The sequence below is a fragment of the Dipodomys merriami genome, unplaced genomic scaffold (assembly GCF_024711535.1).
Source record: "Dipodomys merriami isolate MVZ:Mamm:240054 unplaced genomic scaffold, mDipMer1.0.p SCAF_11, whole genome shotgun sequence".
NCBI lineage: Eukaryota > Metazoa > Chordata > Mammalia > Rodentia > Heteromyidae > Dipodomys > Dipodomys merriami.
In genome coordinates, this window is record NW_027202382.1 from 42,429,184 (window position 1) to 42,450,775 (window position 21,592).

The 21,592-nt window shown below is 51.5% G+C and overlaps 3 protein-coding genes and 1 non-coding gene across 8 annotated transcripts in view; 2 read left to right on the top strand and 2 right to left on the bottom strand.

Moving 5' to 3' along the window:
- Positions 1 to 290: 290 nt before the first annotated feature.
- Positions 291 to 13,737, top strand: Slc2a8 (solute carrier family 2 member 8). 3 transcript variants are annotated; one of them, XM_070014038.1, is made up of 10 exons: positions 291 to 458; positions 555 to 720; positions 866 to 1,072; positions 2,884 to 2,983; positions 6,433 to 6,632; positions 7,243 to 7,389; positions 7,520 to 7,628; positions 8,251 to 8,424; positions 8,735 to 8,880; positions 12,977 to 13,737. In XM_070014038.1, exons 1-10 carry the CDS (start codon positions 403 to 405, stop codon positions 13,022 to 13,024), a joined length of 1,353 nt encoding a protein of 450 aa, XP_069870139.1. In that variant the 5' UTR covers positions 291 to 402; the 3' UTR covers positions 13,025 to 13,737. The 3 variants fall into 3 exon arrangements, with proteins under 3 accessions (XP_069870139.1, XP_069870122.1, XP_069870130.1); XM_070014021.1 differs by lacking the exon at positions 12,977 to 13,737 and adding an exon at positions 10,211 to 11,307; XM_070014029.1 differs by lacking the exon at positions 12,977 to 13,737 and adding an exon at positions 10,211 to 11,307 and having other exon boundaries at positions 7,246 to 7,389.
- A 2,176-nt stretch (positions 13,738 to 15,913) lies between these two features.
- Positions 15,914 to 18,975, bottom strand: Rpl12 (ribosomal protein L12). The gene is made up of 7 exons (XM_070014079.1): positions 18,836 to 18,975; positions 18,409 to 18,482; positions 17,476 to 17,574; positions 17,081 to 17,162; positions 16,652 to 16,738; positions 16,111 to 16,223; positions 15,914 to 15,966 (listed from the first exon to the last, which is right to left on the bottom strand). Exons 1-7 carry the CDS (start codon positions 18,870 to 18,872, stop codon positions 15,961 to 15,963), a joined length of 498 nt encoding a protein of 165 aa, XP_069870180.1. The 5' UTR covers positions 18,873 to 18,975; the 3' UTR covers positions 15,914 to 15,960.
- Positions 16,812 to 16,943, bottom strand: LOC138822427 (small nucleolar RNA SNORA65). Its single transcript, XR_011370453.1, has one exon. It is a non-coding gene; the product is annotated as a small nucleolar RNA SNORA65 (small nucleolar RNA).
- Positions 18,976 to 19,062: 87 nt separating the features above from the next.
- The window catches only part of Lrsam1 (leucine rich repeat and sterile alpha motif containing 1), a 37,235-nt gene continuing 34,705 nt past the window's right edge, over positions 19,063 to 21,592 (top strand). For 2 of the 3 annotated variants that reach the window (XM_070014050.1, XM_070014067.1), the window contains exons 1-3: positions 19,063 to 19,117; positions 19,397 to 19,602; positions 21,389 to 21,491. In XM_070014050.1, coding sequence (XP_069870151.1) covers positions 21,420 to 21,491 — 72 coding nt within the window. In that variant the 5' untranslated portion in view covers positions 19,063 to 19,117; positions 19,397 to 19,602; positions 21,389 to 21,419. Of the gene's footprint in view, positions 19,118 to 19,396; positions 19,603 to 20,523; positions 20,615 to 21,388; positions 21,492 to 21,592 lie in introns of all 3 variants that reach the window. The other variant, XM_070014058.1, reaches the window with a different exon arrangement.

Below are 21,592 nucleotides of genomic sequence, written 5' to 3' on the forward strand. Positions count from 1 at the left end.
CTGGCTCAGTTCCGAGGCAGCTTTCTGGCCCCGCCTCCAGGCTCGCACCACAGTCCGATTGGACAGTATTGCTACGGACCAGGGGCAAGCGTTCCGTCCCCCGCACAAAGCTCCGCCTCCTCCTGTCAGAGGACGCTGGTCTTAGCCGGGAGGGAGGGGGTCTAATGACCCTCACCAACCGGCTATGCTTCCATTGGTCTATTCTGACTGGCGGGGCGGGTTCTAGCGCCGAGCTCATCCCTGCTTACGCTTTCATTGGCTCCTACTGCTCACTCAGCAGTCCTAATCCCGTCCCAGCACTGCCCATTGGCTCGCACTAGTGGAGGAGCTGGAGAGGCAGCCCTCGCCCGAGCTGTGGCGGTTCTGGCGTCCGAGTCGGCGGGGCGAGGGTGGGGCGCCGACATGACGCCTGACGACCCGGAGGAAACCCAGCCGCTCCTGAGGCCTCCGGACCACAGGTGAGTGGCGGGGGGAGTCACGGCCCGGGACGCAGCCTTGCCGGGCCCGCCCTCAAGGCCCAGCGGCTCCGCTCACCCTCGGCCCTGTCCTCGCAGCAGCGTCCCCCGCAGCCGCCGGGGCTTCCTCGCCGCCTTCGCCGCTGCCCTCGGCCCGCTCAGCTTCGGCTTCGCGCTCGGCTACAGCTCCCCGGCCATCCCGAGCCTGCGGCGCGCCGTGACCCCGGCCCCGCGCCTCGACGACGAGGCGGCCTCCTGGTTCGGGGTGAGATCCCCCGCCCCCGCCCGCCCCCACCCCCCGACGGGCGCCGCCACCCTTCTCCCACCCTCCATAACGTGGGACCCCACCCCTTCCTTCCGAGGCTCCCGGGCGGAGGCCCGCTCCTCACCCGCGCCCGCCCCGCTCCCAGGCCGTCGTGACCCTGGGCGCCGCGGCGGGGGGCGTGCTGGGCGGCTGGCTCCTGGACCGCGCCGGACGCAAGCTGAGCCTCCTGCTCTGCACCGTGCCCTTCGTCCTCGGTTTTGCCGTCATCACCGGCGCCCAGAATGTGTTGATGCTGCTCGGGGGTCGCCTGCTCACCGGCCTGGCCTGTGGTGTCGCCTCGCTGGTGGCCCCGGTGAGTGTCCCTCCAGCTACGGCCGCCTGGGTAGATTGGGGCATTATCTCCCCAAGCCCCACCACGCCTCTGGAAGGCACCTGTTATTACCACCGCTTTCCAGATTAAAAGTAGGCTTCAGAAAAGTGAATTACTGCCGTGCCTGCAGTCCTAGCTACTCTGAGTCGTAGTGGTGTTCATCATAGCAATTCAACCGAGTAAGGCGTACAATCAAAAAGCATTGTTGGCCACTCACTGGTGGCTCACGCCTGTAATCCTAGCTACTCAAAGGCTGAGATCTGAGGATCATGGTTCAAAGCCAGCCCAGGCAGGAAAGTCGGTGAGATTCATCTCCAATGAACCACCAGAAAACCGGAAATGACGCTGGGGCTCAAGTGGTAGAGCACTAGCCTTAAGCAAAAAGAGCCTGGGGGGGGGGAGGGGACAGGGAACAGCATTGTTGCTGGGCACTGGTGGCTCACACCTGTAATCTTAGCTACTCAGGAAGTTGAGCTCTGAGGATCAAGGTTTGAAGATAGCCTGGGCAAGAAAGTTTATGAGACTCATTTCCAATTAATTACCAAAAAGCTGGAAATGGAGCTGTGGCACAGTGGTAGAGTGCCAGCCTTGAGCAAAAGAGCTAAGTTCAAGCCCCAGTACCAGCACACACACAGCCACAGCTGTCAGCCATCAGGACATTACTCCAACCCAGTACTGTCCCACTGAAGTGTGCTTGTTTTACTCTACCTGCATGATGGTCTGGCATGGCATCCGTGGATGGTCAGCACAGCCTCACTTTGTGAGTTAAATCCTCCTATTTTCATATCATTGACCACCTCCACTTATAAGGAAAATCCTGTTTGTCTCTCTGGCAAAGGCTGCCCATGACCCAGTAATACTCTTCTGCAAGCCCCCACGTTAGGGTCTCTTACCAGGGGGAGCATATTACTCATGAGGTAGTTGTCAGGGTTTCATGAGACTCTGCACCCAAAACCCATGGCCCTGGCATGGTCTGTGGCCCCAGGCGGCTGGAATTACTGGATAACTAGAGAGCCACTGCTGGCCCCAGGCTAGGAGGACCTTCCACCCAGTCCTCCCCTTGCTGGAGGTTGAAGCATCTTCTCAGGGTGCTCCCTGGGTCCCCCTCAAAGCCCTCATTCATTTCTCCTGTATCCACTAGGAGGCAGAGCTGTAAGGAGGCTGTAAATTTTGTTTTCAGGGTTGTTTTTTGTTTTGTTTTGTTTTTGTACTGAGCAGAAACACCAGTCTTGGTCATGGACATAAGGTGTGAGTGACACCCTGATGGCCCCTGGTAGTGGCTGAGATAAGGAGTTCCTGTGTTTCAAGGCAGGGGCTTCCTCAGCAACCTGGTGGCACTTGGGGCTGGTCAGCAAGGCAGAAGCTTGTGCCCCACCCCATTCCAGATGTACTGACTGGTAATCTGCACCTTATCAAGAGCGTTTGTTTCTTTGGCTGTACTTGGATTTGAACTCAGGTCCTTAGGCTTGCCAGGCAGGTGCTACCTCACTGAGCCACACCACCAGCCCTTTTATGCACTGGCTATATTAAAGATAAGGTCTTGGTTCCTGCCTAGGGCATGGTAGTATGTGCCTGTCATCCCAGCTATAAGGGAAACTAAGTCGCAGGGTTGTACTCAAGCCAGCCAGAACACAGAGGAGCCTATTGTAAAAATAACTGAACTTAAAGTGTTGGGGGCATCGCTAAGGTGGTAGAGCATCTGCCTACCATACTCTGGGCCCTGAGTTCAACCCCAGTATCACCCAAAAAGATCTCTTGGACCTCAACTAACATTTTGTGGTACTTGGCGGCAGGTGTATATCTCAGAGATTGCCTACCCAGCAGTGCGAGGGCTGCTTGGCTCCTGTGTGCAGCTGATGGTCGTCATCGGCATCCTCTTGGCCTACCTGGCAGGTAGAGTTTGCATCATCTCTTTTGATCCCTGTTGATGTTTCTCTGGCCATTTTGTAGTTGTGGAAACTGATGGCCATGGTACCAGGCTCCAGACCTGAGGATGTGAGGAGAGAGCTGGCAAAGGTCAAGGCCCTGTCTTCTCAGAAGTAGCCTGTACCAGAAGTGTGGGGAGGACCAGCTGGTCAGCCTAAAGGATTCTGGTGGGGAGGGAGCACTGCAAGCATGTTCTACCAGGAGCTTGAAGCACTGAGCCAGTCCCTCCCTCAGCGTGAGAGCACTGGATGCACAGTGCTGCAAAGTGCCACATGAAGTGGACTGGTTCCTGGGACCCTGCGGAGCAGGTGGGGCAGCCTGGAGAAGCTTCAAGGGGGATGGTGTGCTCTTAGGAATGAGAGGAGAGAGCAAGCTGACAGTCGTGTTAGCTGCTGTGTGACCTTGGCCAAGTCCCTCTGCCCTAGAGCTCTTAGCAGGGTGGACTAGGTGACACAGGCAAAGTGTCTGACAGCAGATCCCAAATGAGAACTGATAAGGGATGACTTGAGAATGACAGACAGGTCCCTGTCCAATGGTCTCGCCTGGGGTGCATGGCCTCTACCTTCTCACTAGATGACACCCAGGTCCACAGTCTTTCATTTACCAACCTGATCATATCAGAACCTTTGTTTGTTGTTGTTGTTGTTGTTATGGTTGTTTTGCCAGTCCTGGGGCTTGAATTCAGGGTCTGGACGCTCTCCCTGAGCTCTTTTACTCAAGGCTAGTACTCTACCACTTGAGCCACAGCTCCATTTCCAGCTTTTATGGTAATTAGAGATAAGAATTTCATAGGCTTTCCTTCACAGGCTAGCTTCAAATCACAATCCTCAGATCTCAGCCTCCTGAGTAGCTTAGAGTTACAGGTGTGAACCACTAGCACTTGGCCAGTTTTTATTTTGTTTTGTCTTGTCAGTCATAGGGCTTGAACTCTGGGTCTGGGCGCTGTCCCTCATCTCTTCAGCTCAAGGTGAGCTCTCTACCACTTGAGCCACAGCACTACTTCTGGTTTTCTGATGGTTTATTGGAGAAAAGTCTCAACGATGGACTTTCCTGTCCGGGCTGGCTTTGAACTGTGATCCTCAGGTCTCAGCCTGAGTTGCTAGGATTATAGGTGTAAGCCACTGGCACTGGGCCTCTTGGCCTGTTTTTGTTTTAATGAATAGGCTATATAGCCCAGGTTAGGCTTGGACTCTCAATCTTCCTATCTCCCCCACCTCCCAAGTTACTGAATTTATAGGCCTATACATGCCCCACTATACCTACATCAGCAACAACTTTCTTCCCCACAATGCTGGGGACTGACCCCAGGACCTGTGCGTGCTAGGCAAACACACCCAGCCTTCAATCCAGAAATCTTGCTGGCAGGAGCTTTGCAGTTAGTCGGAGCCACCTCTGATTTAAGGCTAAAGATTCAGGCATCACTCACCCCCAGTGGCTACTTCTGGCTCTCTCAGTGATCAGCTTCTGTGAGTTCTGTTCCACTAGTGTACGTTAACTGAGACCCCAAAGCATCATGGTGACACCTTTGCTTCACATCAGGGCAATAATACCTACAGAGCCAGGCTTTGCTATAGCAAACAGAATATGTATTCCTACGCCACCACCATCCCCAAACAGAAGACTACATGGCTGTCATCAAACCATTCCATAGAGAATGGGGGATAATTAAGACTTGATCTGAGAGGTAGAGCCCTAACCTCAGTAATTTCTAGGTCCTTTGGCTTTGTATTAGTCTCGATAACTCTGCACTGCTGTTCTCCCTATATCTTCCAAATGCCATTTACAATTAATTTCACTTGTACATCGATCAGTCTTCAAGAAGTATCAGAGGAGAGGGCATGTCCAGTGTAAAGTCTCCCCGCTCTGTCTCAGTTCCTCCCCTGAGCAGCTAGCCTGGCCTGCTTCTTGGTGGACTCAGGAGAGTTTGCACATGTGTGAGGACTGCATCCTATATGCAATGGGGCCATGTTATTCCATGGCCACCCACAAGCCAGTACTTCATGCCTTGTCTTGTGGCTACTTACAATCTTCTGTCACTTAACACAGGAACACACTCTGAAAACACATTATTAGGCAGTTTTGTCACTTTTTGAATATACCAGAGTGTACTTTCAAAGACTAAAATTCCTGGGTCAAACACCAGCCATGACCTCTTGATACAATCAAGAGATGTGATAACTCTGGGCATGGTGAGACACGCCTTAGTCCTAGCTACTAGAACCAGGAGGATCTTGAATTCTATACCATTCCAGGCAAATTAGTAAGATCTTATATCAAAAACAAAAGGGCTAGGATCTTGGCTCAAATGGTAAAGGCCCTGGATTCAATCCCAGTACTGGCTATGTAAGAGACATGGTGACCTAAGTCTGTAATCACAGCTATCCGGGAGGCTAACTAAGGAAAAAGTTCCAGTGACAGCATTTCAATCAACAAGCCAGGCATAGCACTAAACATTTGTATTCCCAGCCAAATGGGAAGTGAGAGAAGGATCTTGGACCAGGCCAGCCTGAGGAGAAAACATGAGAGCCCACCTGAAAAAGAATTCAAGTAAAAAAGGGCTAGAGAGGTATGATTCAAGTGGTAGAGCACCTGCCTAGCAAATGTGAGATTCTGAGTTCAAACCCTAGTACCTCAAAAAAAAAAAAAGAGGGTCATGGTAACACAAGATGTGTAGCAAACTCTTTTTATATAAAGAACCTTTTTCTTTTTTTTTTTTTTTTTTTTTTGTCCGGTCGTGGGGCCTGAACTCTGGGCCTGGGCCCTGTCCCTCAGCTCTTCAGCTCAAGGCTAGCGCTCTACCACTTGAGCCACAGCGCCACTTCCGGCTTTTTTCTTTTTGCTTATGTGGTGCTGAGGAATCGAACCCAGGGCCTCAGGCATGCAAGGCAAGCGCTCTACCACTGAGCCACCTTCCCAGCCCCAAGAACCTTTTTCTTGTAGGTAGGAACACACTCCAAAATGATTTTTTTAGATAATGGTATAACAAATACATCAACCAAGAACTCACATCTTAGCAAGCATTCTGTAGCATGTAGCATAATTTGCACCTGTTATGCTTCTTTTCTGGCAGTGCAGTAGTGTGTTTACACCAGCATCATCACAAATTGGGTAGTGATGTTACCATGGTGACAGCACATCAGGTGATGAGAATTTTTCATCTCTGTTACATTATGAGAACACATCCTGTAGGCAGCCTGTCATTGCCAGAAGCCAGAACTGTAATTCACTGAGTAGAAGAAACATAGTGATGTGTGTGCTAAGGTCCACACTGCAGTAGCTGCCCCATGATGTCTTTTAGAACAATGTTGTCAGTATCATTAACCAGTGTGAAAACAGCTGGGGCAGAGGTAGCGAGTCCCTGGAAATGGCAAGAAGATTAAGCTGGCTCATCCTGAATCTGACATCTGCCCCTCCAGGCTGGGTTCTGGAGTGGCGCTGGCTGGCTGTGCTGGGCTGTGTGCCCCCCTTCCTTATGCTGCTGCTCATGTGCTGCATGCCTGAGACCCCACGCTTCCTCCTCACTCAGCACAAGCGCCAGGAGGCCATGGCTGCCCTGCAGTTCCTGTGGGGCTCCGAGCAGGGCTGGGAAGAGCCCCCAGTGGGGGCTGAGCACCAGGTGAGAGGCTGGGGGTGGATGACAGGGGCAGTTTCCAAGGTGACATACCTGGCAGATGGCACCTTTCCACTCTCAGTGGAAGGTGCTGTCCTCAGAGGACCTGTGCTGTCCTGTCCACAGGCAGGGGCCATAGGAGCCTTAGCAAGGCACTGGCCTCAACTCACTGGGAAAGCCTGAGCCTTGATTTGCAGGGAAAATACAGATGCAGAGCAGAATGGAATTAGAGGGCAGGGAGACAGGTAAGATCCTGGGATTTAAGAGATAGATTGCTGTGTCCCAGTTGTGTGGCCTTCCCATCTATAAAATGGGAGGCGTCTCATGGTGGTGCTGAGGACTGAGGGCAGAGGCCTGGGAAAGGTGCTCAGCCACTGCCAGGCCCAAGAAGAACACTTGAGTGTACTGAAGCTGGTTCAGACTCGGGGAACAGAATAGTCTTTCTTGAATTTGTGGCTGCCCAACCAGTCGGAAAAAGCCTGGGGAGTTATAGCCCAATTTACTACACAAATTGGGAGGCTACGCAGATATGGGAGGGCAGGGACCCATTCCTCTTCAGAGGGCTCAAAGTGGACCCTCAGGACAGAGTCTACTCTGAAGGCCCATCTCCATCCAGCAGGGCTTCCAGCTGGCCCTGCTGAGGCACCCTGGCATCTACAAGCCCTTCCTCATCGGTGTTTCACTCATGGCCTTCCAGCAGCTGTCAGGGGTCAATGCTGTCATGTTCTATGCAGAGACGATCTTTGAGGAGGCCAAGTTCAAGGTAAGAGGACTTTGCCCAGTCTGCCTCACTCAGACACCACATGCAAGAGGCTGCTTCATCCCCAAGTACAGGACTGGAGAGAAAGCTGGCTCTGCTCACCCGCCCTCCCCATGTACCCCCCACCCCCCAGGACAGCAGCCTGGCCTCCATCACCGTGGGTGTCATCCAGGTGCTGTTCACAGCTGTGGCGGCCCTCATCATGGACAGAGCAGGACGCAGGCTGCTCCTGACCTTGTCAGGTAAGGCCTAGGGTGAGGGGTCAGCCCTGTGCTTATGGGCTGCTCCAGACCAGGTCTTTACCAAGGCCACCGGCTGCAACAGGACAGCTAAGCACCGATGAGGACAAAGCTAGAGAGCTAATGAGGCTGTGACTGCCAGTGAGCTCTTCACCAAGCTCAGGTTCTTTAGCCAGCCTTCATGGCTGGCACCAGTGCACAGAGGGAAACTGAGGAGGAATGACCTAGAAGCTTGAGGTTCTTTGGGGCAAGTGGATTGCCCTCTCTGAGGGGACAGAGCAACACCTCCCTCAGAGCTGCTGGGTAGATCTGGATTGGTCTGCCAGAGGACATTCTAGACTCTTGGTTTTGGTGCCCACTAGGTGCAAGCTGACCCTGCGAAGTCCAGTGTGAGGTGAGAAGCTGCGGCTTCTGTGTCTGCGCCTGCCCTAGCAGGTGGGGAGGGTTACTCGGGAACTTCTCAGAACTTACTGAGGTCTTGAGTTCCAAGGCAGGGTGGTCAGGTGCTGTCCAGTAAGAGCTCTCAAGAGTCAGGTGCCAGAATGCTCAGCTGGCCTCGCCCAATGAGTTCAGCTGCCCGTCAGCAGCCGCACAGCCCCCTGGCCTATTCCACCCTTGCCTGCAGGTGTGATCATGGTGTTCAGCGCAAGCGCCTTCGGCACCTACTTCAAGCTGACCCAGAATAGACCCGGCAACTCCTCCCATGTGGACCTCCTGGCACCTGTGTCTGCGCAGCCCGTCGATGCCAGCGTGGGGCTGGCCTGGTTGGCTGTGGGCAGCATGTGCCTCTTCATTGCTGGTGAGAGGAGGGCCGGGGAGGCTGGCCCTGTGGCCCCTGGAGCCTAACCTCTGTATAGCCCTGACCATGTGCTAGGTAGAGAGCTGAGCCCTTCCTGCCCCTTTCTCTGACAACCTATAAACAGGCCCCATCTTTGTTTCACCTTTCAGAGACCAGTCCAGATGACTTAGGAGGGTAGGGGCTGAACCAAGGCACCTCGGGAGTTAGCTCTGGGGTGGCAGCTGGCCCCTCAGACCCCCAGGCTGGAAGCTGGGTCTCCTTGCAGGGGAGCCCCCCCCCCGTGGACTCTGACACTATCTTGCTCACGCAGGCTTTGCGGTGGGCTGGGGGCCCATCCCCTGGCTTCTTATGTCCGAGATCTTTCCTCTGCAAGTCAAGGGTGTGGCTACTGGCGTCTGCGTTCTCACCAACTGGCTCATGGCCTTCTTGGTGACCAAAGAGTTCAGCAGCCTCATGGTGAGTACAGGTCCATGCATCTCCCCCCTCCTCACGCAGCCAACAGAGAAGCAGTTTTGCTGTATTGTACTGGATCCATGGAGGGAGGCCCTACTATACCTGGGACCTGTCTTTGGTCATGGGTGAGGTGAAGACCAATGTGCTCAGGCAGGCAGGGAACCCAGGCTGTGACCTCTAGAGCCTTCTCAGGCCATCTTTATAGGAAGTCAGTGTGCCTGGCCTCCCCAGCTAAGAACATCAGGAACCAAGGCCAGGAGCACACAGTCTGTGTAGGGAGAGTCAACAAGCCTGACCATACCCTCGTCACTTTCTTGCTGTGTGGCCTTAGGGATGCTTACCTTCTCTGAATCAGAATAGTTGGCTGAAAACAGAGGAGGGTAGCAATACCTTCCTCTTCCAGTTGATGGGAGCATTCAGTGTTTTGCTGCCCTCTCATGGTGGACTGACACAGATGTGGTCCTGCCCCATGGCATCCCAGCCACCAGAGGGCTTCTGGAACAAATAGCAAGCCATTTGTTTAGTCATTCATCCCTCCAGGTCTCTCGGCATGTACCATCTCTAGGCCCGTTAGAGGTGCCAGAGACTGAGTTGGAGAGTCTTGGTTTCTGGCAAGGGCCAGAAGTTGGTGGGCAATGGTGGGAAGACAGGCTGAGGCATAAGGAGGAAGGTCAGTAAGCAGCAAGGACGCCCCTAGCCTGGAACCTGCTCAGGCAGGGCTTCCCTGGAGCGCATCTGAGAGGGCAGGGCAGGGCCTGCCTGGAGTGGGAAATATAAGAGATGAACACGGGAGGAAGGGAGGGAAAGAAGCCCTAAAGGGGTTGACAAAATAGTGACGTAGATGTGCCCTCTCCAAGAAACCAAGAGAAGGGAGAGGTGGGGTCACCAGGGACCAGAGGACTAGGAGCTGAGAAGATTGCTCTGGCAGTCTGCAAGGTCAGATTGACTGAAGGGTCTTCCCACCCTCCCTGAGCCAATGTCCCGGCATGGCAGCTGTCTGTACCTACAGCCCTCTGTGAGCATAAAGAGAATCTGCTGGGTTGGGAACCTGGAGGGGGGCCGTGTCTGTAGACCTGGGATTCCCAGCAGGAGCTAAGCACTCACTTGACAATGCATCATTGACATGACCCTCAGTTTCCCCAGGCACACATCACCACTAGGCACTCCTCAGCCCAGGCAGGTGGACTGGATACTGGACTACCCTCCATGAGATGGTGGAGATAGGATTGGTCTGGCTGGTCCCAGCAGGGTGGGCTAGAGTCTGGTGCTACCCAGGTTCTGTGGAGCCTCCTGGCCTTGCCACACCCACAAGCAGCCTTTCCTCTTTTCCCAGGAGGTCCTCCGGCCTTATGGAGCCTTCTGGCTCGCCTCTGCCTTTTGTATCTTCAGTGTCCTTTTCACTTTGTTCTGTGTCCCTGAAACCAAAGGAAAGACTCTGGAACAAATCACAGCCCATTTTGAGGGTCGATGACAGTCCCTTTATGTGTGAGATGCCTGCCCCTGCTGGGGGGCTTTGGACTGTGACTGTGAATTGGACCCCAGCTTGAGCCTGGGCTGGAACCCGGGGCCATAATTCCTTGAGCCCACTTCCTGTCCAGCTGTCACAGCCCAGCCATTCAGGCTTTAACTCACCTGCCCCGGGGTCCAGTCTCTGCTGCTGCCCTGTGCAATCAGAACATCTGTGAAGAGCTCTGCAGTCCTGTGCACACGTCTCCTTCCTGACACTAAAGCGCCAAGGAGGAAGCAGGGTCTCTGTCTCCTGCTTCCTGGCTGGAGATGCTTTTGGAAGCTGGCTCCCAGGCATTTGTTTGGTCTTCTCACGTGCTTACATTATGAGGAAGGAAATTTATTTGCTAAATAAAGATTTGACTTAGAAATCAGGTCATGACCTCTTTGTGTGAGCCTAGTTTAGGAAAGAGTTCCCATGGCTCTGTATACCCTCCTGCACCCTGCCTAGAGTGTCCTGGGAGTTCACCACCTCTAGGTCAGCCATGCTTATTCTTGGCATTGGCAAGTCATTTCTGCCTCCTCTCTTGGGCTCACTTTCCTAGGCTATTAGCCATTAACGCCTGTTGACTTTCAAAAAACAAAGATAAAAGGCCTCTTATTTGACTTTACTGGAGTTAGAAGTCTTTTAATAAGTTTGTGTCAAACACTGGTGGCTTACGCCTGTAATCATAGCTACTACTCAGGAGGCTGAGATCTGAGGCTCGTGGTTCAAAGCCAGCCCAGGCAGGAAAATCCATGAAACTCTTATCTCCAATTAAACACCAGAAAACCAGAAGTGGCGCTCTGGCCAAGTGGTAGAGTGCTCGCCTTGAGCTGAAGAGCTCAGGGATAGCACCCAGGCCCAGAGCTCAAGCCTCATGACCAATAACAACAAAAAATTATTAATACACGTTTTTGGTAACACATCATGCATTGTTTTTATAGCAGTTAACCATCTGTAAGGCACTGCTCTAAGAACTTTACAATGATTAGCTAATTTATTCAGGTAAAGAATAAAATATTCACAGCTTCCCCTCTCAAATAAAAGATCTCTCCTGACACCTATATTAGGTATTCAAATGAATACCAGATTTGGAGTTGCCTTAAGCATGATAATACTCAGTTATTCCCTGCTGTTTTTCAATGCTTTCCCCCCCCCCCCCCCCCCGTAAGAAACATCTTCTTTATCTGCTCCTTTCTACTATGCTACCTGTTAGTGGGATCCAGTCTGTTCTTTGCTGTGCAGCCATCATAGGTTTTCAGTTCAGTGAACTTCTGGATTGTTTCCACCATTTCTTGGGTTCCATTCCTTGCTCCTTGGGTTCCATTTTAATTTTCTAGAATACACCTTCATAGGGCTACCATTCCCTGATTTCAAATATCAAGAAAGGGTTCTATATCCTTGAAATCCTTTTTTTTTTAAGGCTTTATTTTCTCAAAGGGTGTAGCTTTTCTTCATTACTGCAGTGCTGAGGATGGAATCCAGGGTCTTGTGCACGCTATCACTCCAGACCCCAGCCCTCGTGTCCTCTTTAATGTCCACTGTGGCTAATGAAAAATATATTGCTAGTTAATTCTATAGGTGAATCATTTTCTTTTAGAATCTCCCAAAAAGGATGAATGTAATTGTTGGTCTTTTCATCTGTACAGTGAAATTTTGAATCTCAGTATTTTCTTCTGAGAATCTATTTTGTTTCTTTACTCATACTCCAACCCTTCATGTTTTATCTTTCTAGAAATTGTAGACAGTACTTCCTGGCATATCTTCCTTTCTCCCTCCCTCTCTCCTCCTCCTCCTTCCCTCAGCATAATTAAACCCACAATCAAAGAGGGGAAGGATAGGAATATAATGGTATGAATTTGTCCCAAAGTGAGTATGTATGGAATTATCGCAGTGAAACCCTTCACATTACTAATGTATGCTATGCTTAAGTTGGGGGGAGGGCTGGGAAGGTGGCTCAGTGGTAGAGTGCTTGCCTTGCATGCTTGAGGCCCTGGATTCGATTCCTCAGCACCACATAAGCAAAAAGAAAAAAGCCGGAAGTGGCGCTGTGGCTCAAATGGTAGAGCACTAGCCTTGAGCTGAAGAGCTGAGGGACAGCGCCCAAGCCTAGAGTTCAAGCCCCACGACCGGAGCCCCCCCCCCAAAAAAAGAAAAGAAGTTGGGGGGAAAAAGGCAAAGTAGATTCTCCTCTGGGGCCTCAAGGAGTACAGCAATATCAGTATTTTGACTTTAGGCCAGGAAGACTCATTTCAAAGGAAACCTTCAAAACTAAGCACAAAACTGCAGAAATCGAGAGTGAAAGGTTTATCTCAAGGAAACTTAAGATCCACATGACAATTATGCTGACGAAAAGAAAAAAGGCACCAGCAGTGAAGGGAAGGGATAGGAATCGCATAAGTGGCCCTGGGACCCTCAGACTTGTTTCTACATTTCAAGTAATCCATTCTTTCCTGAGGCTAGGGTGCCTTATGCAGCCCAGTCCTGCCTCAGCCTGAGGGCCAGTCCAGCCACCCTGAGTGCTGGCACATTGAAGCCCTCTGAGCAGTCTGTTCCTGCGCCACATGCAGCTCCCAGAATGCTTGATGGCCTGGTTGCTTCTTGTTCTAGGTCCACCCCAGCTTGAGTCTGGCACCCCATAAAGTGTGCAAATCATGATGGAAAAATGAGTCCTGTGATAAGGACTCACAGGCCTCTAGAAGGCACTATGCTCAAACACACCGGCTGAGAAGGGCTTTAACCAGTAAAGACTTCTGGGACGTGTAGTCCTATGGAGAGGCTGGACGCATGCACGTGGTCAGACGTGCCCACGTGCCGCATGGAGGTACCCGCCCCTGCCAGAGGTGTGGTTGCTGGTCATCAGAAGCTGGCCTGTGGAAAGGTAGTTTTCCTCAGCTGGGCAGGTGGGCCAGGCCCAAGGGAAGGAGAGGAAAGGACTGCTTAGCCCCGGTGCAATTCAACGTACCCCTGCAAGAGGACTGTGTGCAGCGACCCCAATGCCAGGCCTGACCCTAGGTGGAGGAAGGTGAGTGGTGCAGATCCAGCTTCTGGTTCCAGTTCCCCCCTTAGTGCTGAGTGAGGAATTCTTGATAAGGAGCCCAGGACACTTAAGACTTTAGTGTCGACCTGTTGTGCCAAAGTCTGATTCGACAAATGCCTTCCTAAGTAGGCTAAATGGGTTGCTGAGAAGGAAAAAAGGGCGAACCCAGGGATGCTGAATCCCAAGTTTGAGAGCAGGTGCACCATGCTGTGACACATACATGGTCATACTTTTGTAATCTGGGATTGCAAACTGAACAGACTGCCTGTTTTCTTAGTTGACTCTCATTTTGATTTTCGCTTAATTTTAAATAAAACCTGAATTTGTAATAAAGGACAACCATGCCCAGATACTATTAACCATCTTTTGAAATATTTGACACTGGGTCATCAGTTTTCTCAAAACTGATATTAAGTTCACTTAATAAACCTAGTAAGGGGCTGGGAAGGTGGCTCAGTGGCAGAGCACTTGCTGTGCATGCATGAGGCCCTGGGTTTGATTGCTCAGCACCACATAAGCAAAAAAGAAAAAAGCCAGAAGTGGCACTGTGGCCCAAGTGGTAGAGCGTTAGCCTTGAGCTGAAGAGGCGAAGGACAGTGCCCAGTCCCAGAGTTCAGGCCCCATGACTGGACCCCCCAAAAAAATAAACCTAGTAAGACAACCAGTACCCAGAACTCAACCCAGTAGTAGCTAGCCAAGAGCTAGGAGTGTCACAAACAGGAGGGATTAACTCATCCAGGATGGGAGGGTCAGAACCCCACTGCCTCTTTGCTCATGAAAGTAGCAGAACTGCCATGAGCAACACTTCTTCCTCTCCCAATCAGCAGTTACCCAGATGCAAACTTCATTTACCAGCAACATGTATGCAATTTAGTGGAAGGTCTTTACACAAAGTACCAACCTCATAAATCCAGACTCTAGAGAGAAGCCCTACAAATTCTCTAACAAGCATAGGAAACTTAAGTGAGCTTGGCCCTTACATAAGTCAATAAAAACCATACAAATATGCTTAAGTGTGGCAAAGCAATCAGAGCTTATCCAGACTACACACTGGCTTGATGCCTCTAGTTGGGTTTTACACAAGACTTGATGCCTGAGAGAAATGGGAACACCACACAGCAGATGAAAAGTCCCAGGCATGTCAGGCTATCTCAGTTCTGCTGAGGATCTGTAATAGCCACTTCCAGTGTCACAGCTCATGTTCCAAATGAAACTCCATATTCCTCAGCATCTTCAAAACCTACTAAAGTCCAGTTTCATCCCATTGTAGATCAAAACTGTCATGTACTTGAAAAAATTGTACTAGCTGGGTTCAAGTGATTGAACTTGATCCCTCAAAATCTACTGGGGGGCTGGGAAGATGGCTCAGTGGTAGAGTGCTTGCCTTGCATGTCAGAGGCCCTGGGTTCAATTCCTCAGCACCACATAAGCAGAAAAAAAGCCGGAAGTGGCGCTGTGGTTCAAGTGGTAGAGCACTAGCCTTGAGCTGAAGAGCTGAGGGACAGCGCACAGGCCCAGAGTTTAGGCCCCCCGCAAATAAATCTACTGGGGCATTTGTGGCACAGCTGTTAACTCCAGCACTCAGACAAAAACTAGGCCCTGCCTGAATCAGAGGGGCAATAGCTCCCTGATGCTAAAAGATTAGGCTGAGAAACACTATAGACTCCCCATTTTTGTCCGTCCTAGGGGCCTGAACACTGTCCCTCAGCTTTTCAGCTCAAGGCAAGGATCCTACCAGTTGAGTTACTGAACCACTTCTGGTTTTGGACTTTCCTGCCCAGGCTGGCTTTGAACTGCAATCCTCAATCTCAGCCTCCTGAGTAGCTAGGATTACAGGTGTGAACCACTGATTCCCTGGAGCTTCCTCCCCATGTTTTTGTCTATCCTGGGCTTGAACTCGGCCTGGGTGCTATTCTGAGTGCAGTACCACTTGAGCCACAGCGTCACTTCCAGTCTTTTTGGGTATCACAGACATTTCTGCACCAGCTGGCCTCAAACCTACACCCTAAAATCTCAGCCTTCTGAGCTGTTATAATTACACGAGTGAGCCATCATTGCCTGGCTCTCATTTAAAAAGCAAACAGTTTACAAAAAAAAAAGTACTATGTAAAAAGCAAACAGTTTACATAAGTATTGTGTGCTATTAAAAGTGTGACTCCATACTTCCCATTTCCAAGTACTTGTACACTATGAGGGTTACAGTATCTAGCACCAGGCCATGTGGTACACAAAGGATAGGACCAGTAAATTGGTCTCTTAAGCACAAGTGCCAAACCTTTAACTTCAGTCTTGTTTCAGGACTAAAATTGGTAAATTTTTTCCAGTGGTTTTGAAAAATAAAACTTCATCCACAGTAAAATGAATAGAAGCCACAAGCTGGAAAGCTCCTTCCATGCCTCTTTCCTCTCCCAGGTCTTTTTTTGCAGCTAGTTCGATACAGACCATAATTTGTTACCTACAGTGCTTCATAGGTTCTGCCACCACACCTCACAAATAACAAGGAAGCCCACTGGTTATCTGATGTTTTTTATTGAAATAGTTTCTCTTGTGCTTCTTAACTCTGTAGAAAGAAAAGAGGCTCTCAGTAAAGATCCAATGATTTTCTCTCAACCCCAACCCAGCATTGACTCATTTCCAAACCCACCATTTCCCCTCAACCTCTGGCCCCTCTTAGAACCAAGCATAAGATACAGAAGCCACTTACAGCCGGGCATTCCACTGCACCACTGTTGATGTCATCTATGATGTCATGAGGGTGGCGGCCATCAACATTACACCCCACAGACTGGGCAGTGCCCAGGATTTCCTTAATGGTTCCTACAAACAAACGATGGCATCAGAGAGGACTCTGGTCCCCAACAATCCTCAACAGGATACCTGAGTCCCCACCATACAGAACTCAACTCCTACAGCTCCACAGGCTGTTACACCCAAACCTTGGGTCTGTTTTGTTGTTGGTTGTGGGGCTTGAACTCTGGGCCTGAGCACTGTCCCTCAGCTCTTCAGCTCAAGGCTAGCACTCTACTACTTGAGCTAGAGCGCCACTTCCAGTTTTCTGGTGGTTTATTGGAGATAAGAGTTTCACGGAGTTTCCTGCCCAGGCTGGTTTTGAACCGAGATCCTCAGACTCCTGAGTAGGATTACGGGTGTGAGCCCCCAGCTAAAATCCTTGGGTCTTGTAAGTGCCAATACTGAACATCCAGTGAAAGCACCCCAATTTGGTTAAGATGGCTACAAATTCTTACCAGAAAGTTCTCTGGCTAAAGATCGGTGCCGCATCTGCCGGGCAATGTTGACAATCTCATCAAAAGAGATGTTTCCACTGTGTTTAACTGCAGAGAAGAAAAAGCTTTCTCTCAATCTGAGACTGGGTCACCAACAACTGCACTCCTTTATCTACTTCAGAACTGTCCCCATGCTTTCGGCACAGAATCATCCACATGAAGAACAACCCTGTTTCCTAAAAGCTGGGGTTTATTATTAGCTCACCACTGGATTGCACCAGTCAACTGAGAACTGATCAGGTGCAGTGGCGGGTGGCTAGGAGCAAACCCTTTCTTCCTTCCATGCACCAAGCACCACATGGCATATTCTTTATAAACTTTGGCTTACTTTCCAATCCTATGCCAACCCAGGTTTCATTACCAAAAAAATCTAGAGAAAATCCAACTCACTGTTTTTTTGTTTCTTCCTGTCTCTTGGTGGCTCCTTTAGGGCTTTGATGATCAAGGCAGAGGCAGAAGGTACCACCTCTATCTGCAAAACAGATTCTTGATGTGAATATGCCCCCCACTCCAATTCTGTCAGACACAACTCTGAGAGCGTGGGCCAGACACTTGAATTACTGTAATGCCTAAAACACATTGCTAGCTTGGGGAACAGTGTACTCAATGTGACCGCAAGTGACAAGGCTTAATATCCCAAATTTATACTTTTGCCCCCGGACCACCCCTTTACAAGGAAGGACTTCCCAGAGAGAAATGCTGTTTACCGCGAATGACAATTTGGTTCAAGAATTTCAGAGGGGTGCTGTCTCTACCACCCATAAACCCAGCACAGTAAGAAGTACCTGGGCCTGTCTGTTCTGAATGGTCAGCTTCACTGTAATCCTTAGACCCTTCCAGTCCCCTGTGGCCTTGGCGATGTCATCACCTACTTTTTTTGGAGACTGCAGAAACAAAAGCATGTAATCACACTGTGTCCAGTACTGTTCACAAACACAGAGGAAAGTGCCTTCAGCCTTCCTCTAGGACGGTTGAGCGGTAGGGCTACAATGTTTGAGTCATTTTCCAACCTTGTCTTAAGAAACAGCTGGATAAAGGACACTTCTCACCACCGGCTACATTCAATAGGCAGGTATCAGACTGATACAAAGTTACTAGGGGTCTGGACATTTACTCCTTTCTAATTCTTTGCACAGGCCTAATTAGTGCCTTTAAGCTCCACTGAAGTACTAGCTGCCCTAAAGGGCAAGGAAGCAGACATGCCTGAACCAGACCAAAAAGAAGCTTGGGACACCAAGGACAAAAACTTAATAAATTCGGATGCATGCAGACGCAATAAAAGCAGAGTATATAGAGCAGTAAGCAAGAGGCCAAAATGGCAATCCACAAGGAACGAGTAAAGCTAGCCATGGCCATTACTGGGTTTACATTTAGAGATAAAACACACAAGCTCCTATGCTCAGTAGGGCCTCCTTCCACAATCCAGTTAGTCTAATAGGGCTAGGCCCCTCCTCACCCCCAATGCTCGTTATCTCACAACCTGACCTAAGGTCCGTCCTTGCTGCCATTTAGACACGTGGACGAGAGCTAACTACACGGTGCACCCCAACTTCGTGGTAACTTTTCTTCCATGGCCCCTCATGCCTTATGCTGGATCAGAGATGACGAGATGGCTGCACAACTGCCAGAGCCCCGTTTGCACAAAACAGACCCTAGTCTGTTCTCGAGTTATGTTAAAAAAACAAAGACACCTCGGCCCTCAGGCAGGGACTACTTACCAGACCCAGGGGGCCGATCTTGGGGGCCAGGGCGGACGTGGCGCCGACCTCGCCACCGGTGCACCTCAGGTACACTGGGAGGGAATTGAACCTCTGGTTAGAGCCGGAGTGGCCTCTTTTCAGAGCAGCACCGGGCGAGGCCGGCACTCGGCCCTCCCTCGGCCAGAGCCGCCCCGAGACCGCGCGGGGACGGGCCTTACCCTAGGGCGTGCGGGCTGCAAGGCCGCACAGATCTTCCGGTCCTCCCTCCCCATTTACACGTGAGGCCCAGAAAAGGGGAGCCCCGCCAGGGCCGGCCCGCGCCGCCTCTCGGGGGAGCGGCCCCAGGGCCCGGCTGGGAAAGGCGCGCGGCCGGACCGCAGGCCCGACGAGCCGCGGGATGGAGCCTGGCTCCGTCCGCGACCCCGTCCGCATCTAGGGCACGCACCGACTTTGATTTCGTTGGGATCAAACTTAGGCGGCATGACGGAGGTGGCTGGTGTCGGATGAACCCGGATTCGGGACGACCGAAGAAAGTTGCACCTTTGCCTCCTCCGAGCCGAAAGACGAAAGGCCGGAAACAGCCCGGACCACGCTAGATATAGGCAGGAATACGCGGTTCTCGCGATAACTTGAGGCTCCGCCCCGCCTCCGGGCGACGCCCTGGTCGCCATGATTTTTATGGGCAGGCTCCTGAGGCTGACGGCCGGAAGCTGGGTACCGGGGTGAGGTAGGGTCGGAAAAGGGGGTTCGGGACATTTAGCCCGGAGGTAGTCAGAGAGGATGGGCCACCTTTGAGGTCGTGGGCCCTGGCGGTCCCTGCGTTCCCTTGTCATGAGGATCACTCCGGGGTCACTGGCACCCACTCCCGAGCCCCGCCCCTCCTCAGAGGGGTCCGCTCCCCTATTCTGGGGCCCAGGGACACGGCGACCCTAGGGCCCTTCTAGCCCCCTCATTGTGTGTGCATTTTAGCCACCCAGACCATCCAGGGTAACTCTTCATCCTGCAGTTCCGCAGCTCCCAGAGTCTCAGACTTCGTCATCCTGGTCTGCAAGACTTTCCAAGGTTCTGAGTTCGGAACCACACTGGGCTTCCGCTGAGCCGGCGCCCGGTAGTCCGCGACCCCACGCCCATGAGCGAGCCTTCCGAGTGAGCAACCTGCCGGGCTCCACCCGAGGACCCCAACGCCCGGGAGCTCCCAGTCCGCAGAGCCAGGTGAGCCACTGCCCCGCCCAGCCCGGGTGGGTGCGGCTCTCCCCGGCCGCGCGTGGAGGAGGGATGGACCGGGACATTGTACTGGGAAAAGCGGAGCTGGGAAGAAGGCTGAGAGGTCCGCACGTCGCGAGAGGAATGAGGAAAAGCCAGTCTTTGGGGAGCAGGAGAGGCTGTGGTCACTGGGAACAGATGTAGAGTGAGACCTTAAAGAGGCCAGAAGCACTGGGCAACTGCAGGCCATGAGGGAGGATGGCAGAGAGCTTTTAGAGCATTCCCCATCACTGCAGGACGGTTCCTGCGGGCCTGGCAGCCTCGGGCAACCGCCTCAGACAGCTCACACCCAGGGCCAAGACCCGTGATTCAGGAACAAGTGCCCCCTCGGGTGCCCGAGGTGCCCCCTGCTCCTCTTCTCCCAGTCTCCTGTAGTGGTCCCCGAATCAGTTTTTCACTTGTATGTTGCTGTCACGTGCGGCTTCCATTTATTAAGCCCTCTCACGGGTCTGGGGGCTGGGGGCTCACCCCTGCAGTTTGAACCAGGTGGAGCTGGAAAGACTGTGAGACTCTTATCACCAACAAACTCCTCAGAAAAAGCCAGAAGTGGTTCTGTGGCTTAAGTGATAGAGTGCTAGCCTTAAGCAAAAGAAGCTCAGGGACAGTAGGAGGCCGTGAGTTCAAAACCCAGGATCAGCAAGCAAGCTAGCTAGCAAGCTAGCTAGATAAGCTGGTAATCACTGGCTCCTCACAAAACCTACGGTTGCTAACAGAATTATGGTTAAGGAAGCTGTGAGTCTAAGAGGTCAAAGTGACGCATTTGATGGGTGCTAGGTCTGGATTCAAACCCAGTAATATTTCATCTCAAAGCCTGTGTTGTAACCACACACAGTTTGGATAATTGTTTCTGGTTGCTCTTGTCCTTTATAGAGACTGTGCAGAGTTGGACAAGGCAATGAGCACTAGCTCTGAGTGTAATGAGCCTGTGCTGAGTTGGGCAAACTGTGCAGGATGAGAACTGGTAAGACCAGGGTCCCAAGCGGGTTTTGCAGCCTTTCAAGCTGTATAACCAGATCACTGAACTTAATGAGTGTCTCAGTTTCTCCACTATCAACAGAGCTGTGATGAGAATCACATGGGATAATAACTGGGAATGACTGTTGATTTTTCATCTTTATTGAATTCATACCTCTCTTATGCTATCGTAGAGCTTTCCACACCATGGCTAGCACTGGTTTGATCCTGCTTATGTCACTCTTTTTTTTTTTTTTTTGGTTGGTCATCAGGCCTGAATTCTGGGCCTGGGCACTGTCCCTCAGCTCTTCAGCTCAAGACTAGCACTCTACCATTTGAGCCACAGCAGCACTTCCGGCTTTTTCTGCTTATGTGGTACTAAGGAATTGAATCCAGGGCCTCATGCATGTGAGGCAAGCACTCTACCACTGAGCCACCTCCCCAGCCCCTTATGTCACTCTTGACAGGGACTAGCCGTGACAGAGCAGCTGAGACTGTTAGAGTCCTCAGAGAACATCCTTAAAAGTGCCTAGGGAACTTCCTTCCCTATGGTAGAGGAGAGCTGGGGCCTGGAACAGGGAAAGGGTAACACTTCACCTGGCCTGCCTTTATGCTCTTTCCACCCCTTCAAGTTGTGTGTTCTGTCTTGAGCACCGCTGTGTGGGCTCAGGGCCCGATAAGCATGTTAACAGTACCCTGCCAGCATGGAGGTCACTGTCAGGGGCCCAGTCAGGGACTCGGACCAATTTGTTAGGGTCCTAACCTCTGTCCTATGCCTTAGGTCTTGAAGACCTCTCTGGGTAAAGTGAAAGATGCCTCTCTTCTTCCGGAAGCGGAAACCTAGTGAGGAGGCTCGGAAACGCCTGGAATACCAGATGTGTCTGGTGAGGGACAGTGTATTTCCTCTGATTCCTTCCTGGTCCTCCTATGCCTCCCCATCCCTGCATGGCACAGCATCCTTTTTTTTTTTTTTGGTCGGTCGTGG

Coding starts and splice junctions, on each gene's coding strand:
- Slc2a8 (XM_070014021.1), top strand. CDS start 403: ATGACGCCTGACGACCCGGAGGAAACCCAGCCGCTCCTGAGGCCTCCG. Junction 7,390..7,519: donor TTGAGGAGGCCAAGTTCAAG/GTAAGAGGACTT, acceptor CCCACCCCCCAG/GACAGCAGCCTGGCCTCCAT. Junction 8,881..10,210: donor AAGAGTTCAGCAGCCTCATG/GTGAGTACAGGT, acceptor CTCTTTTCCCAG/GAGGTCCTCCGGCCTTATGG.
- Rpl12 (XM_070014079.1), bottom strand. CDS start 18,872: ATGCCGCCTAAGTTTGATCCCAACGAAATCAAAGTCG. Junction 18,483..18,835: donor TCCCAACGAAATCAAAGTCG/GTGCGTGCCCTA, acceptor ATTCCCTCCCAG/TGTACCTGAGGTGCACCGGT. Junction 17,163..17,475: donor TTCAGAACAGACAGGCCCAG/GTACTTCTTACT, acceptor TCTGTTTTGCAG/ATAGAGGTGGTACCTTCTGC.